Source organism: Asterias rubens, chromosome 11, assembly GCF_902459465.1.
Source record: "Asterias rubens chromosome 11, eAstRub1.3, whole genome shotgun sequence".
Lineage (NCBI taxonomy): Eukaryota > Metazoa > Echinodermata > Asteroidea > Forcipulatida > Asteriidae > Asterias > Asterias rubens.
Window position 1 is genome coordinate 5,124,917 of NC_047072.1, and position 17,494 is coordinate 5,142,410.

The window sequence follows — 17,494 nt, forward strand, 5'->3', positions numbered from 1 at the left end:
AACTGACTGCCCTGGACTAACTTACTTGTAATCATTGTGTATGTCTAAAGATTTAAATACCCCCACCTCTGAGATTCTTTCCCCTTCCCCAATTATCGTCTCCCCACCCCCCACCCCCACCCGGGATTCTTCCCCCGCCCCGCCCCAGCCCAGGTTACGCAGCGCCCTCAAGTGGCGGTGTTCGCACACGTGCTGTGTACGTTGTGATCAATCAATCACCAGAGCCGAAGTGTTTGCTAGTTGCTCGCCTCGTTCTTTCACGATTGATCCATATTTTTACGTCTGAAATATTCTCTGATTGTTCTAAACGAGCATCATGGCATCGACAACGCTGCTCAACTTCAGCGTGACTCCACAAGTGTTTTTGAATCCAGGTACGCAAGTCGTCAATATCATTAATTAATTTGTTCTATTTAAAATTTTTGTTTTTAAATTCATGAATTGTCAAGTCAAGCTGTTCCGCCCAAAACTTTACATTCCCAACGCAACTGAACTTGAGTCCCAACTTGAGTGTAAAGAATAAATCTAGCTCCGAGTCTGTGGTTAAAGTATTAAGTTGGGACAGTGGTAATCTTACACTTTACAGGGTGGAAAATGATGATCAGACCGAGGTTTTATTTCCTACCGCCATGACTTGTGTGTGTGTGTTTAGCCCTCCTGGTAGGGCTGCTTATTATGGGTCAATTTGGTCCCAAGTCAACTCGGTCCCAAGTCAACTCGGTCCCAAGTCAACTCGGTTCCTATGGTTAATCGATGGGAAGCGGAAACAAACATGAAACGGGATGAGTGTGCACCGATCTTCGGCTGGGTATCTTCGATGCATTCAATAGCGTCCCATTTGTTTTTATATTCGACAATGTTTGTTTCACTTTTGAAAATTACCAAATCTGTGTTTGGCAATAAAAATACAACTGAAAAACAATGTTCAAATGTTTCTTTGCTTTTAACCAGAGTATTGTTTTATTTATGGCATTAAGAATTGACAAGTGCATGATTGAATCCTCTTGATTTCTTTAAATGTAACAGATTTTTATTTTGATTTTTGGGGTTGAACAAAGAATTGACTAGAGTGGGATTCGAACCAACGACCTCCGGATTAACGTGCCGGCGCTCTACCAACTGAGCTATCTAGCCCTATATTGGCAGTGTCCCTATTTTGTCAATATCTTTGTTTGGGGGTGCCAGTCAGAAGCCATTCAACCGTTAACTGCCGTGTAGCCAGGGATCACACCCAAATTACGATACAACCTGGGAAGCGGTAGCCAGGGGATCACCTTAAGGGGATGCGACTTTTTTTTTCAGATATCAATATAAACCACAAGGGAAACTGATTTTTTATTTTATCAACAAATTTTCTCCCAAAACACATGAATTAAATAATATAAAAACAGTACACTTTCTGAGAATAAATATTATCAAGTCAATTACACGTAATAATAATCAATATCTAAACAGCACCAGTCTGTTTGTATGATGTAGAGTTCTATTGGGCGATCCCATCCCAACTACAGTTTGGATGTCCCGACCCAAGCAAAACTGTAACTCAAATTACAACCGGTCCCAACGATTGTCAAGTTGGGACTGAACAATGCTATCGTGCATTTTAATTGTTGTCATGAAAAGATTTCTGTATCCTGCCACCACATTTTCAAAAACATTTACCTAAAAAGGAAAATCGCAATTGAGTATTAGAAACTTTTTTATTTCATAACAAAATATGAAAAAGTGACGGCAGGATACAGAAATTTTTTCCAGAATCCACACAATTTTAAAACCAAAATAAATTTTCTTCCCTCTACGACACATGAGTATTTTAAATAGCTACTATTATCGCAGCTACAATCCTTTTCTTATCAAAGGACAAACAAGGGCAAGCCTTTCATTGTTAAAACAATGCATTAAATTAAAACTAAAGCAAGTATTTGTTTACTTTAGTGAACTGGAAAACAACAGAGCAAGGACTGAACAATATATTCTGTGGAGCAGGTTTTGACAACTCACCGAATCCCGTTGACTTTGGTGCAAGTGCTGGGTGTCTCATACTGTACTCAGGTCATGATGGAAGGTATTGTTGTGAAATAACACATTGATTAAAGGCACTGGACACTAGTGGTAATTACTCAAAATAATTGTTAGCATAAAAACTTAATTGATAACTTGGTACTTAGTAGTTGTCCTCCTAAAACTTCCGCTGGTGAACTTGACAAGTAGGTCAGGAGAGCGTTGACTAATTCGGTAACGAGTAATGGGTAGAGGTTGTAAGTATAAAACATTGTGAGAAATGGCTCCCTCTGAAGTAACATAGTTTTTGAAAAAAGTAATTTTCCACTAAAATATTTGAATTTGATTTTGAGACCTCCAAATAAGATTTTGAGGTACCAAAATCAAGCATCTGATTTGAAAGCACACAACTTTGTGTGACAAGGGTGATTTTTCTTCCATTAGGCCTATTATCTCGCAAATGTATATTATTATTATTACTATTTTTTTAATATTTATTCCACAGGTCGGCAGTTGTGCAGTGTTACCCTAAGGGTCTTATTACAGTGAACTTACAAGAAAATAAAGAATCAGAATTCCTCACCGATGAGGTCACTGCTGACATTCGACAGAAAATTGAGGCGCTCTTAGACTGCAAGAAATCAAAAAAGTAAGAATTAAATTAATGGGCATTTATATCACTGGTCAGTTTTCACTTTGATTTACCCCTGTCACTTGGTCTTTAAGTTTTATTTCATTCTTTTTAAATCATCTCAGCTACAAGGGTGCAGCCTACATGTGCTGCCAAGTATGTAGTGCATCAATCACACGAACCATCTCAGTCCTCACAGGTACCCATCTCAGTCCTCACAGGTACCCATCTCAGTCCTCACAGGTACCCATCTCAGTCCTCGCAGGTACCCATGATTCACACCTGGATGAAGAGAAGCAGTTATAGTGAAGTGTTTTGCTCAAGCACACAAGTGGCTAGCCCTGGCGGCCTTACACTTTCGTATTATACTACAGTGACGTCCTGGATATCAGGGTCCATTTCTGGGGCGGAAAATTTTCAAAGCTTCATAACTCAAATCTTACCTGCAAGAAACAACTAATTTCAACATATTCACATTCCATGGCAGCATATATTTTTCTGCGGTACATGTAGGTTTTGATCGTCATATATTCTTCACAAATTGGTCATTTTCATGAAATAATGCAGCTCCCAACGTTAAGGAATTCCCATTTGTGTTCGTACTCTCACAGTCTGGCGTGTGTACGCAAGACGCACCGCGCGCAATTGTGTTGCGTTTGCTTGTTAACGCTGTGCAGTCAAGATACGGTGACCAAGAGTTCTTGCGTCTTGCACGCGAATGTAAACGCGTACACACGGCAGCAGACAACACTGAGAAAACGATCGAAATGGGAATTTTTGTACGTTGGAAGCTGCATTATTTCACAAAAATTATGGATTTGTGAAGAATATATGACGACCAAAACCCACCGCAGAATAATGTATGCCGCCGTAGAATGTGAATCTGTTGAAATTAGTGGCTTGTTGCAGGTAAGATTTAAGTTATGAGGCTTTGAAAATTTTCCACCCAGAAACGGGCCTTAATAGTTAGGACTCTGCATCTGTGTACAGAGAAAGAGTCCCCCACCCTGATGACTCAGCCAGCAGAACTTGAGTTTGTTATCCACTCTCTGTGGCTAGCTATCTGAAATGTAACTTTTCATTTACTTTAAGATTTCCCAAAATCAGTCGTGGTGGCCCTTATGATGTTTACGTGCCGACTGTGGATGGACGTTTGATCGAGTACGACTTTGATAAGTTGGTGTTTGAGGAAGATTCAAAGTACCAGAATGTGAAGATACTCCACTCAAAGAACTTTGGCAATGTCCTCATACTGGACGATGATCCCAGTAAGTTTTGGCTTTATCTTAAAGGCAGTGGACACTATTGGTAATTACTCAAAATAATTATTGGCATAATGGGGAGCTGTTGATTGTATAAAACATTGTGAGAAACGGCTCCCTCTGAGGTGACATAGTTTTTGAGAAAGAAGTAACTTTCCACGAATTTGATTTCAAGGCCTCAAAATTAGATTTTGAGGTCCCGAAATCAAGCATCTGAAAGCACACAACTTTTAGTGACAAGGGTGTTTTTTCTTTCATTATTATCTCGCAACTTCGACAACCAATTGAATCCAAATTTTCACAGGTTTGTTATTTCGAGATACACCAAGTGAGAAGACTGGTTTTTGAAATTACCAAAGGTGTCCAGTGTCTTTAAGTCAGAAGTTACTAAAGACATGTATGCTGATGGAAACATCAAATCGCTCGACCATAACATGCTTTGTGTTGACTCCCATAAATGGCCGACCGTGTTAGTCAACGAGGTAAAAGGAAAACCGTGCAATTTCGAGTGATACTTGTGTGGATCATTATATTCTACTTTTAAAATATCTTTCTAATCATATGCATTTTATAACAAATGGTTACAAACGTTTTTTTCACAGACCAACTCGACCGATCCAAGGCAACTTTTGGAAGGGCACCAAGGCCAAATGGCCAAGACAGAGGGCAAGGCAACAGAGGGCAAGGCCTCGGTGTCATGTCATGCCTGCTTTGTGTAACTCGGCATCACTTTTAGTAAGACGTTTGTGTGATATTCATTTTATTTATTTTTTTTTCATTTTCTCAAATAGATTTAGCGGAGAGTGATATAGCCTACACTGAGGCCATCACAGGGAATCAGCGGCAAGATTACAAGGGAAAAGACGTTCTGGTACTAGGGGCAGGAGATGGAGGTATTCTTCACTACCTCCGTCAGCAAGATGCAGGAATGATTACTATGGTGGAAATATCCTTTTTCTAAAGATCCAGGCACTAATTTCACATAAGAGATAAGATATGTATAATAATAATAATAATAATAAGTTATTATATAATAGCGCTTTATCACACCCCTAGGGCCATATCAAAGCTCTCAGTATTTTGTCCTGCAAGGTATGTGGAGCTACTTTTTAGAAGTATGAGACCTATTCCTGTATACATGTAGCACCTTGTAATGGTTTACAAGGAGCTGTGGTGCAATATGCTGCCCAGGAACACCGGGGCAAACCTCTTCTCCTTAAGATAAATGCGCTGGGTTCTTTTACCTGCTTTATTACAACACACAGAACCATTTGCTTTACGTTCCATCTGAAGGACACAGAAACAATGGTTTAGTGTCTTTCTTAAGGACACAAGTGTGACAACCTGGACTTAAACCCACACTCTGCTGATCAGAAACACCAGAGCTCGAGTTAATTGGTCTTATCCGCTTAAGAAAGTGTTGTGCTTTTACAAATCACTATGGTGATATTGACAACTTGTCTTAAGATGAATCTTAATGCTTTGTGGAATCATGTCACGGCCTGTTTATAAACAGGATGGCCTGTTTTTTAACAAGCATGCAACTTTTCATCTGATCAGTTGATTTCTGTTTTATTGCCACAGAAAATGAAAAACAACGTACAACGTTTGGTGTGCTATGCATGCAGTTTCCTCAACGTGGTTGGGACCAACTTGGTCCCGGAAGGATGAATGATTGCGAGACTTGCACAGTCTCAACGCAGTTTCATTTTTAATTAACCAAGCAATGTATCAGGCCTGAATTTCACATGTACAATGAACTGTAGGAGGGTTTCAACCTCCTGTCAATGTTTCATTCGAGGGTTGTTTGCGGAAGTTACAAATTGTGTCATATTCGTTCCTTAACTCTGGACTTACATTGACCAGGTGGTGATTGATGCTGCAATTAAACATCTCAGAGGAATCTGTTTTGATTCGATGGACCAGTTGGAAGGAGCAAATTACAAAGTTAGTGATCCGGCCTGTACTACATGAAGACAATAGACCGATCCATTAGGCTCCGACCACAGTACACGTGTGAGCAAGAACACGTGAGCCTCTCCAATGCCATTCTGCACAACTCTGCTGCGCTCTCCAAGCATACGCACTATGCATGTCAGACTTTATTAATTTTGTCAGACTTTTGGTTGCGCAATGGGTTGTGATTGGTCAATACACAATGGGGCGGAGCTTAATGGATCGGTCTATTGCCTTCATTGCCCCTGGTCATTGCCTTGGTGCTCTTGAAATTGTCCAATACAAATTTAGAATTTCCTAACAGAGGTGCCCTTTACCAAGTAGAGACGCCTTGGTGCCCTTATACCCCCTTAAAAAACAATGCATTCTGCATGGCATCTTTAAGGATGCGCACAAAGACTGCATGGCACCTTTAAGGATGCGCACAAAGACTGCATGGCATCTTTAAGGATGCGCACAAAGACTGCATGGCATCTTTAAGGATGCGCACAACAATTGGAAGAATGGACAAAATAAATATATTCACAAATTTAGGCATAACTTTTTATGGTATAAAGATGGTCATGATGAACTTCCCTTGACATATTTTTGCCTGAAATGCCAAAGTTTTAGAGACATGAGAAAAAACAATTAGTACAGCTCACGCCCAAAATGCCAAAGTGCATTCTTTGTAAATACTAAAACATATAATTTTGTAAAACTAATTTCTTGTATACATTTTTTTGGCAGGTTCCTTTATTTGTGATGTATGTGTTGGATCACATAAAGTATGGATACTGGTTTACTAATTCTGTCCGAAAGCTTCCACTCCATTTTCGTTTTCTTCAGTTGAGTGTGGTTGAAAAGTAAAACAAATTCTTTAAACACAACGGTTTTTGTATCAATGCTTTTGTTCCAGGTTCTTGTTGAAGACTGTGTTCCAATTCTCAAAAAGTATGTCCAAGAAGGCAAACAGTTTGATTATGTCATCAATGACCTCACAGCAGTTCCCATAACAACAGAGCCTCAAGGTAACTAAAGCGACTAAACTCTTGAAAACCAAATATAGGCCTTGTGCTTTTGCTTTTTGTTAAAGCCATTATACACATTCGGAACAGACACAAAATTAAAAATTCACAGATTTACAAATAACTTACAGGGTTAACAGAAGGTAATGGTGAAAGACTTCTCTTGAAATATTGTTCCATGAAATGCTTTACTTGCTGAGCAAACATTAAAACAATATCAATTCTCGATATCGAGTTTTACGGATTTATTTTAAACACATGTCATGACACGGCGAAACGTGCGGAAACAAGGGTGGGTTTTCCCCTTATTTTCTCCCAACTCCGATGACTGATTGAGCCTAAATTTTCACAGGTTTGTTATTTTATATATAAGTTTGGATACACAAAGTGTGGGCCTTGGACAATACTGTTTACCGAAAGTGTCCAATGGCTTTAAAAATGGAATGTATACCTTTGGTTTTTGGAGCCGTTCAAATATTTTAATCTTAAATGTAAATGTAGATTAGATTAATTCTGGCCGACTAGTGAAATCTACTACTCGACTTGTCAGTCCTCAAATAGTTGTGACTTTGACACTAGACCAATTATGTATTGCGGCATACTGTTTGATCTATATTTGGTTGTGCCATAATATTGTTGTGTTAGTGCAAAAATCTCCTAAAATGACACTCAACACACAAGTTTGAAATTGTCAAAACGTTAAATCTCGGTTAAAATAGCCCAGATGTACACACAATATGCACTGGGATACAATATTTTTTGCATAGAGCATTTTCGTGCAACATACAATGTTTTTACAAAATCTAGATCCGATGACAGGACGATTATGTACTAGGCCACATTTTCAGCATGCCTTTGCCATTTCTGTCGACTGTATCTTCAAATTTTGATGTGAAACTTTTGTTTCCTCCTGCTAGGGGACCAATGGGACTTCTTACGTCTTATTCTTGATCTGTCCATGAAGGTTCTTCGACCGTCAGGCCGGTATTTCACTCAGGTGAGGAACCCTCTATAGACTGTGCCAAGTTGGCAGTAGGTCCAAACCATATTGATTTTTTTCAAATACTTAGACTAACATAGCTAGAAAAATGATTTTTTATATTGTCAGGAAAGGAAAAAATTAGCAATGAACCGCTTGAAAGTAAAATAAAATTAATCAATCAACAAAGAAAATTTGAGGTCTTGCTTGACCTGATCTGACCTTTGACCTTTACGACTGACAGACAGAGAAGTGTTTACATTGTATTGCAGGCCAGTAATTACACAGGAGGCAATGGCCGAAGTTGCCCGATCTGGCCTTGGTGCCCCTTGATTTCTGCCAATGGAAATGCCCTCTGCAAAATGAAAAAGGCCTTGCACATAACAATTGAAACTTCTGATCTGTATTGAACAGAATGACTAATGATGTCACACAGAAATCCAGTGATGTGATTTCTCCGTTGGAAAATCCTTTTTTTTAAACCCCCCACCACCCCAAAAATATTACTCTTGAATGTTTTATATTAAGATAAAATTAATAAGCACATGATGATAAACCATAAAAAAATTCCCCAGATTGAAGAGTATTACTTTTAAAAACAAAAGATAAATGTATGTTAGCAGGCTTTCACTCTTTGCACTAAAAACTCAATTTTTGTTACATCCCTTACCTGAGAAAAGTGCTTTTTTTGTTTTTCTTTCTTAAATTTGTTTTGTTTTGTTTCACAGGGAAATGGAGCCAACATGACAAAGGCTTTGGCAATGTATGAACAACAGCTGGGTAAACTGAGCTGCAAGGTGGAGTTTAGTAAAGAAACAATCTGCGTGCCGTCCTACCTGGAAATGTATCCTTGTCAAGAATATATATTTGGTTTATAGTACGAGTGGCTGTAAGAGTTCTTAAAAAATGTATTGTGGGTGTGATTTGGGGTCATAGAGTTTGTATAAGAATTAAAGGGCACACAAGCCTAGATACGCGGCCAGGTGTGCGGCCATTTTCTAAGTTGACAAAGCAGCATTGCATAGCAGTATTATAACACACACCAACATGTACTTCGAATTCAACGTGCGTACAACAAACTTGCAAAATGGCGTGGGTGTCTCCCTGCGGTCCTGTTGCGTTTGTGCACGCAGCATTACTAGTGTGCCCTCTAGTTCTTAAATATAACTCTTTGTATGTTGTGGGTGCTTCTGTATTTCTGTAAGCATTTTTTCATAGCCCCCAAATATATTTTACTGGAAAAAGGGGAAACAAATATTAAGAAATAATTATTCATTAATAGCTCAGACAGTTTCGCTATTCGTATTGGTGGAGAGCGCGTCACGTGGATGTGTATGAACCTTTGTTATTAACCAGTAAAAAGTGTTAAAACATGGGCGTGACACGCGAGCTTGCACAGTTTCTTCATTCCTATTGGTAGAGAGCAACGGCTAAAACAGTTGCACAGCATACCCTTGTAAGGAGTTGTTTACCCGAGGGGCGGCAGAGGGCCTTACCATTTCATAGCTGGAGGGGTGTTGTGTTGAAAGAAATCATTTTTTATTGAAAAGTGTTGATGTTTTTGACCGAAAAGGTATTTATGAATGGGAATCAAAGTGTGTTGAATCGGTTTTCAACTAGTGGTTTAAACCCGCCGAGGCCTGGTTCTTGATAATTTACCTCGACTACGTCTCGGTAAAATTATCAAGAACCTGGCCTCGTTGGGATTAAACCACTAGTTGAAAACCTCTTCACCACACATTGATTGCCTTATTTAAAGGTACAAAGATTTATAAAGTATTTTCTTGATAATTTCCTTGACCCGTATTTCTCAGGTGGGTATTCTACGAGGTTTGGAAGACGGAGACATGAACAAAATGGTGATTGGTTTAAAACTATGCAGTTGATAACATCAGGTTGGATACTAATTATTTTTTTAATTGGGTAAAAAAGGAGCTTTTTAACACTGGGGTCGGTGGGTAATTATTAAACTAGGTTAAAGACACTGGTCACTATTTGTAATTGTCAAAGACCAGTCTTCTCACTTGGTGAATCTCAACATGTGCACAAAATAACAAACCTGTGAAAATTTGAACTCAGTTGGTCATCGAAGTTGTGAGATAATAATGAAAGAAAAAAACACCATTGTCACAGGAAGTTGTGTGCTTTCAGATGCTTGATTTCGGGACCTCTAATTCTGAGGTCTCGTAATCAAATTCAAATATTTGAGTGGAAAATTACTTCTTTCTCAAAAACTATGTTACTTCAGAGGGAGCAGTTGCTCAAAAAAATTTGATACTATCCACAGCTCTCCATTGCCCATTACCAAGTAAGTTTTTATGCTAACAATTATTTTTATTGATAATTGTTTTAATGTTTTCTCAAAAATGAAAAAGCATTTCATGGAATAATATTTCAAGAGAAGTCTTTTACCATTACCTTCTGTAAACCCTGTAAGTTATTTGTAAATCTGTGAACTTTTATTTTTTTTTCTGTTCCGAAAGTGAATAATGGCTTTAATCTGTCATAATTTAAGATCTGAAATAACTTTTCAATTATACTCTTTCAGTTTTCAGTGTATCTATTTTCAGTTATTTGAGCTGCGATAATTTCCATACTGAAATTCTCTTTTAATTTGCAAATAAATTGGAATAAATTCCTCTTTATTATTGACTGTTCAATATTCCCATCGCTGTTAGTTTATGCTGGGTTTTGTAGTGTGTAGAGTTAATTGAAGCCATACCAATAATTGGTCAGGCAAAGAGGTGCCTTATTTAATAAATGTATATAATTATTGCACTTAGAATATAGAGAAAATAATTTTGGTTTTGTTTTACCCTTGCACCGAGGTCTTTGAAAGCCCATGGCATTAGAGCCAACAAAACATCCTTTCCATAAGTAAACAAGAATTTTATTTTAAAGCACCTTCCTTCGTTTGAATATATTATTTTGCAACTCAGTCCAATTTTATAAAGGCTGTAAGCACAAAAACTTGTTTAGCACAAAAAACATTTGCTTAGCAAAAATAGGTTACCAGCCTGCAAACCATACAGTTCCGATTGCTGCAACTGCCACCTTGGTCATTTCTTGCTTAGCATAGAAATTTGCTAGGCAGAACTTTCTGTTTTAAAGGCAGTGGATACTATTGGTAATTGTCAAAAGACTAGCCTTCACAGTTGGTGTATCTCAACATATGCATAAAATAACAAGCCTGTGGAAATTTGAGCTCAATTGGTCTTCGAACTTGCGAGATAATAATGAAAGAAAAAAACACCCATGTCACACGAAGTTGTGTGCGTTTAGATGGTTGATTTCGAGACCTCAAGTTCTAAATCTGAGGTCTCGAAATCAAATTTGTGGAAAATTACTTCTTTCTCGAAAACTATGGCACTTCACCGGGAGCCGTTTCTCACAATGTTTTATACCATCAACCTCTCCCCATTACTCGTCACCAAGAAAGGTTTTATGCTAATAATTATTTTTAGTAATTACCAATTGTATCCACTGCCTTTAACAGCTCTACGAACTTAAGCCCAGTGCTCAATTTCATAGAGCTGCTTAGGCAGATTTTTCTGCTAACCAGTTTTGTGCTAAGCACAGTAGCAGGAAACCAGTCAGGGGAAAGATTTGACATAGTATTTTGACTGGTAAACTTATTCTGGTAAGCATAATATTTTGTTTGTGCTTTTAAAGGAGCTCTATGAAAGTGGGCCCTGATATCATGTATCATACACAGTACTGGACAATAAGGCCGAGTAAAAAAAAAAACATGTTTCACGTCCGGGTTTTTCAAAAAAAGGAGGAAGAGGGGCTTTTTATTTTTTATTTCAAGATGGCCGCCATTCTTTGTTAAAATGTCAAATATCCATTGTTTTTTCTACTGCTGAAATACACAAAACATAAATGAAGGCATTCAGACAAGACATTCAGATTGTTTTTGCTGAGATCATTTAAAATAACCCTATTTAAAAAAAACAAAAAGTGCATAAAAAAAGTGCATACAAAATAAAATAAAAAAGGAGGCGGCCTGTAAAAAGGAAGCGGGCGGGGACGCGAAACATTTTTTTTTTTTTACTTGGCCTAATACGATCTGATTGTCATGAGAGTGTCAGCCGCTATTTTTATATCAGTAAAGAATAAACAAAAACTGGGTAACCATAACAGAGTTAAAGTCTCCAATAATTTACAAAGGAAGTCAGATTTGATTTACAAAAAAAAACTGGGCACAGTTAACTGTTATTTTTATAGGTAAAGAATGAACCAAAAGGTTCAAAACCATAACAAACTTAGTCTCCAATAATTTAACAAAGGAAGTCAAATTTGATTTTAGATCAAAACTGGGCACGCAGTTCTCTTTAATGAAAAAAATAGTAAAGCTCTACTTTAGTAGGCACGCATTAAACTTTATAAAACATTTGTTTACACTTTTAATAGAAAACTTAACACGTACTAGGTGTTAAAATTGAGAGAAGTAACCTTACTGATGTATCCTACAAAACACTGGGCCCTCGGAACTTCTTTGAAAAAAAAAATCTTTTTCTAATCCCCTCTCTGAACCTGTTTATTTATTTAGATTTTTCTTGTGGAGGGGAGAAATGTTTCAGTCTTGATCCAAGTTGTCATTTTATGTTTTAACTGTTCCAAGTGAGGATCCCCCCCCCCCCGAAAAAGGTGGGTTGAAAGTAGCAGTCTCAACAGATTTTCTTACACCCCCTCCCCGTCCCCCCATTCCCCTTTTTCCAGGCTGTACTTTTAAATAAGCTTAATGGTTCTTTTCAGAACTCAGTAGTTTCTGCAGCAGTGGAAAAAATAGCAAGACAATTTCCAAAAGAACAAATCTTCACAGCAAAGTACATACATGGCTTACAGTATAAGTTATCACACAAGTGCAAAATGGAATACAGAAAAATATAGCACTACGGCGGTCCAAGCCATGCCAAAGACCGTAATTGGATATGAGACACAGATGCAGATGCACTAGCCCATATTTTCTTAGCCTTGCTCAAGGCAGTCAAATTTTTCACTCTGAAAAACTCACCCGTATACACTGAGTGTAATGTGTGTAACCACATCGCACGACACGACGCCCCCCCCCCCCCCCCCCCCCCCCCCCCCCCCCCCCGTACACTAGCCGCATGCAGTACGGCCTCCGCATGCGGATAGGTGGTACAAGTGCGGGTGACTTGTGCAAAGTAGTCGTACGACAGGTGTTGAGGGATGTAACGGTGTATACGGTTGGGTCATGCGGTGTGATTACACACACTACGCAGTGTATACGGGTGGGTTTACAACGGCGTCTTTTTGAAGTGAATAATGCGACTGCCTTGAGCAAGGCTAATATTTTCTTAGTCCACAAGTGTGCATCTGATACCAAGTTTATCTTACAAGCAAACTTGGCGTGCAGATTACTGCATTGTGTGGTGTTGGAACATCTGTACATTTGGCGTAATCTATTGAGTTAGACAAGGGCAATACCCAGGTTGTGATTATGGGTTGTGTGATATACATGTAGGTTTATATCACACCTCTTAAGTGGCGTTTGAAGCTTTGCATGATGTGAAGAATAAGAGTAACCCCTATATATATAAAAAGTAGACTTGCGGGGAGTGTTGTCTCTGATAAGAGCCGGTTTGATCTCGACGTTTCGGACAGTATACAGTTTCTCCTGAAGATGAGCCGAGTATGCTGTTCGAAACGTCAAGACCACACCGGCTCTTTTCAGAGCCAACTCTACCACAAAACAGATTTTACACATGGTACCCGCAAGTCTAGTAGTTATATTAATATTTATAGTTACTCTTATCACACCTCTTGTTGCTATGGGCCCACCAATCAGATTTGAGTATTAAAATAAGTTTGCCTGTAGATATATTGTGTACCCGCAAAATGAATATATTGAATGTGTAGTAACTCCATCAATAACATTCCTGCATGGTTCCAAAAAGTAGTTTGTGAATACATCTTAAATTTAGAATTTACAAAACAATTGTTTTATAATGAAAACAGTACACAAAAACAGCTTAAAAGTGGTCAACATCAAATGTTCAAAAGAACCAGGATTTAGCACCCCGAAAAAAATGAGTGCATAAATAAATTACTATGTTTTGAACAATCTATATTGAAGAAAAATATATATTTAAACAACATTTATCAATATCTCTGAAAAAATAATGAACAAAGACAGCAAGAAACTGAATAAATCTAGACAAAAAACTTTCCAAAATAACAAACAAATGTCAAAATGGGGGGGGGGGGTGCTAATGCTTGTTATTCCAGAGCTACATGTCAACAGTTTTTTACAGGACCCGAAGCCATTACTTCTTTTTCATGTCATGACATAAATAATAATAAATTGACAAATACCATATAAGACACAGTCGCATGTATCACATGTATGATCACACACCCTAAAATAGATCAAGAAACAACATTATAAGATTTCCCAAATCATCATTGTTTGCTCATTTTGATTGCTTTGATCAAAATTAAGCCTAGCTAGTTTATTTAGCCGCTTTTAGTGTATTAGGCCTAATTATTTTGTAAGTACAACAAGCCTTGCTTCATATCAAGTAAAGGTATCATACAGTACTGGTGAGGATAAAAAACATCGTTAAAATTTTAGTAATGATTAAGAAGTTCTTACCCGACTAACTTTATCTGGATTCACCTTCTTAGCAAACGATGTTCGGTGGGTCTGTACGTGTTTTCTTTTATGACAAATAAAGTTGTTATTCACACAATAAACACACAAAAAAAGTAAAAATGTTGTCATTGTTTACTAGTAAATTTGATATAATTTTCAGTTTGGTAGTTTGTGTTATACATGTACGCATTTTTGTATGTACTCTAGTATGCTTATTGAAAACTAAAGACTAATATGAATATGAATACTGACTCATCGAAAAACCTGCAGCACACTGAAAATGTGCTTATCCATGCCTTCCATTTTGGGAGGCAAAATATATGTGCCAAATATCTCGGCACATTTTTACTCATTTTGAATCTGGTCAAGATAAACAAAAAAAGCTGATGGTCCAGTAGAAAATGTATGCATGTGGATTGCCCACAAAAATCAAAGGGAGTCAAGTTGTACACAAATGAGTTGACTCCCATAATGGCAGAAATAGTAGATGCGCAATTTTGCGAGGGTGCAATCCGCATTGAGCAAGGAGTAAAAAATGTTCACCTAAAATGTGTCACTCTTTCACTTATTAAAGACAATGGACACTATTGGTAAATGTCAAAGACCAGTCTTCTCACTTGGTGTATCTCAACATATGCATAAAATAACAAACCTGTGAAAATTTGAGCTCAATCGGTCGTCGAAGTTGCGAGATAAAAAATGAAAGAAAAAAACACCCTTGTCACACAAAGTTGTGTGCTTTCAGATGCTTGATTCGGACACCTCAAATTCTAAACTTGAGGTCTCAAAATCAAATTCGTGGAAAATTACTACTTTATCGAAAACTACATTACTTCAGAGGGAGCTGTTTCTCACAATGTTTTATACTATCAACCTCTCCCCATTACTCATTACCAAGTGAGGTTTTTTGCTGATAATTATTTTAAGTAATTACTAATAGTGTCCACTGCCTTTAAGTAACACATTTTTTTGGATATTTTTATGTACAAAAAGCATTTATACACAGCACACACTATTGTTTTAAATCCAGCCTAATCTGTTAAAACTTATAAAAGCACTGTCTTCTTTGCACGCTTGAGTACATTGTTATGGGTACATTACATCTTTGCTAGGTTGGTGTAATCAAAGTAAAAAGGGGCGTGGCATTTCAGGGCTTGATGACAAAGTAAAAGGAGACGTGGCATTTCATTGCTTGATTACAAAGAAATAAGGGGCGTGGCATGAGTACAAAGTAAAAAGGGGTCTTGGCATTTATTAAGCTGTAAAAAGGGGCGTGGCGTTTCGGGGCTGGATTACAAAGTAATAAGGGGCGTGGCATTTCAGGGCATGATTACAAAGTAAAAAGGGGAGTAGCATTTGAGGGAATGATTACAAAGTCTGGAATCCTGCCCTTTTGTGTTGAGCAGGAAATTGTTAGACAATATTTTCTGCTAAAAGGGACTGTGTGGCATCATGGTTTACTAAAAGCAGGCATGTGGCCGTACATGGTCTCTCACACACTTACAGAGAGCATGCATGCTCAGTAACATTTGGGGAGAATAAATAATTTCATGTAAAGCCACAAGGCATGCTTTGATCATGACGACACAGTCCCTTAAAGCGGCTCTATGAAATTGGGCCCTGGTCTTGGTCCGAGTTCAAAATGATGATTGTCTTGCCCCTTCCAAGATAATGACACTCAAGGCCTGTAAACGACTCAATGATCACCACAATGTGTTCTTATACTCTGCTTCATATACATCAGGTATCAGACCAATTCTTGAGTTCACCATCCTCACACTACTGTGACCAAACAAACACTTCTCATAAGAAATCAACTGAGTCCAGAACCCCAGATTAGGGCGGATAAGCGGCCGTCTTGCCTTGACATGAGCGTGCGCTTGACGTAGTGTCACACGGTCATACTTCATCAGGTAGACTATACACAGAGTGGACGATCGACTGCGACCAGCCCAACAGTGTACAAGAACCCGTCCGCCCTTCTTCTTCACATCATGTATGATATCGGCGACTTTATCAAAGTAGTTGTAGAGCCCGGCAGATGGGACGTCATCAACTGGGATGCGAGTGGTTGTGATGTCTTTAGGATATTTGGGCATGGGGCACTGGTAGTTCAGTGTTACATTAATCACGTGGGTGATCCCTCGAACTTGTAGGTGAGTGGGACTGCTGGCTCCGTAGGCGCTACTGATGAGCAGGAAATCTGTTAGTTCTGAAATAGTGTGGTAGGCAGACTTGGAAACCGCCATGCTTGTGTCCTGGTGAATTGACTTCTTTTTTCTAAATTCTCAACATTGCTCGATTGCATATTCTGAAAAGGGAAACAAACAAAGGAAGAAAGAAGTCTTTAGCTGATCTGTGACAAAACAACTATTAAGTAGGAAAATATGCTAGCTGTTTTTAACTCAACTACAAACAAATTTGTATTAATCCACAACCCATCTTAATTCCTAAAACAACTATAATAAGACTAGAGACAATCTCACCAAGACAGTTTGTATCCCATCCCTCCCCCCCCCCCCACACCCCAAAACAAAACAAACTTGTATTTAGATTGTAGGCCTAAAGCCCTAACTAAATAAAGAGTTAAACTCATGCATGGGATTGACTGACCTTTGCAAGCTACAAAGTACAAGTCATGTGCGTAAAATTATCTAGGAATTAATTTTGTTTGTACAAATATATTTAACAAACATTACAATTTAAGGTGTTTATCAAAAATACATGATGTCAAATAAATATTTTACATTGTAAAGTCAAAGATTCTTTGCAGGGGCATGTAGTTGTGTAGTGTGAATTTTTTATTTTTATATTTTATCATTATTTATGAGGGGGGGGGGTCAACAAACATGTTCCATATCACAAATATCATTTAATATTCTATGTTTTTACTGCACTTGAACTTACCATAAATATCCCGGTAAAAGGTCACTGTTGGCGCACTTGTTGACGCAAATGAAAAACAACATAAAATAGGAAGGAAGTTTTGATGAATGATGAGCAATACCGAAACTTGGAATTCGGTCTCTGGTTGAA

At 38.1% G+C, this 17,494-nt stretch overlaps 2 protein-coding genes across 2 annotated transcripts; one reads left to right on the forward strand and one right to left on the reverse strand.

Annotated features, from left to right (window-relative positions):
- Positions 1 to 206: 206 nt before the first annotated feature.
- LOC117296759 (spermine synthase-like) lies at positions 207 to 9,875 on the forward strand. The gene is made up of 10 exons (XM_033779802.1): positions 207 to 374; positions 1,936 to 2,065; positions 2,507 to 2,650; positions 3,725 to 3,900; positions 4,686 to 4,840; positions 5,752 to 5,841; positions 6,749 to 6,860; positions 7,775 to 7,854; positions 8,565 to 8,680; positions 9,651 to 9,875. Exons 1-10 carry the CDS (start codon positions 317 to 319, stop codon positions 9,685 to 9,687), a joined length of 1,098 nt encoding a protein of 365 aa, XP_033635693.1. The 5' UTR covers positions 207 to 316; the 3' UTR covers positions 9,688 to 9,875.
- A 5,497-nt stretch (positions 9,876 to 15,372) lies between these two features.
- LOC117296576 (dual specificity protein phosphatase 14-like) lies at positions 15,373 to 17,491 on the reverse strand. Its single transcript, XM_033779591.1, has 2 exons — positions 17,366 to 17,491; positions 15,373 to 16,769 (listed from the first exon to the last, which is right to left on the reverse strand). The coding sequence occupies exon 2, from the start codon at positions 16,705 to 16,707 to the stop codon at positions 16,162 to 16,164; it is 546 nt and encodes a 181-aa protein (XP_033635482.1). The 5' UTR covers positions 16,708 to 16,769; positions 17,366 to 17,491; the 3' UTR covers positions 15,373 to 16,161.
- Between the last annotated feature and the right edge of the window lie 3 nt (positions 17,492 to 17,494).

Excerpts from the sequence above, each read along its gene's own strand:
- LOC117296759 (XM_033779802.1), top strand. The coding sequence starts at position 317 with ATGGCATCGACAACGCTGCTCAACTTCAGCGTGACTCCACAAGTGTTT. Across the intron at positions 2,066-2,506 it reads TACTCAGGTCATGATGGAAG|GTCGGCAGTTGTGCAGTGTT; the intron begins GTATTGTTGTGA and ends TTTATTCCACAG. Across the intron at positions 4,841-5,751 it reads GAATGATTACTATGGTGGAA|ATTGACCAGGTGGTGATTGA; the intron begins ATATCCTTTTTC and ends CTCTGGACTTAC.
- LOC117296576 (XM_033779591.1), bottom strand. The coding sequence starts at position 16,707 with ATGGCGGTTTCCAAGTCTGCCTACCACACTATTTCAGAACTAACAGAT.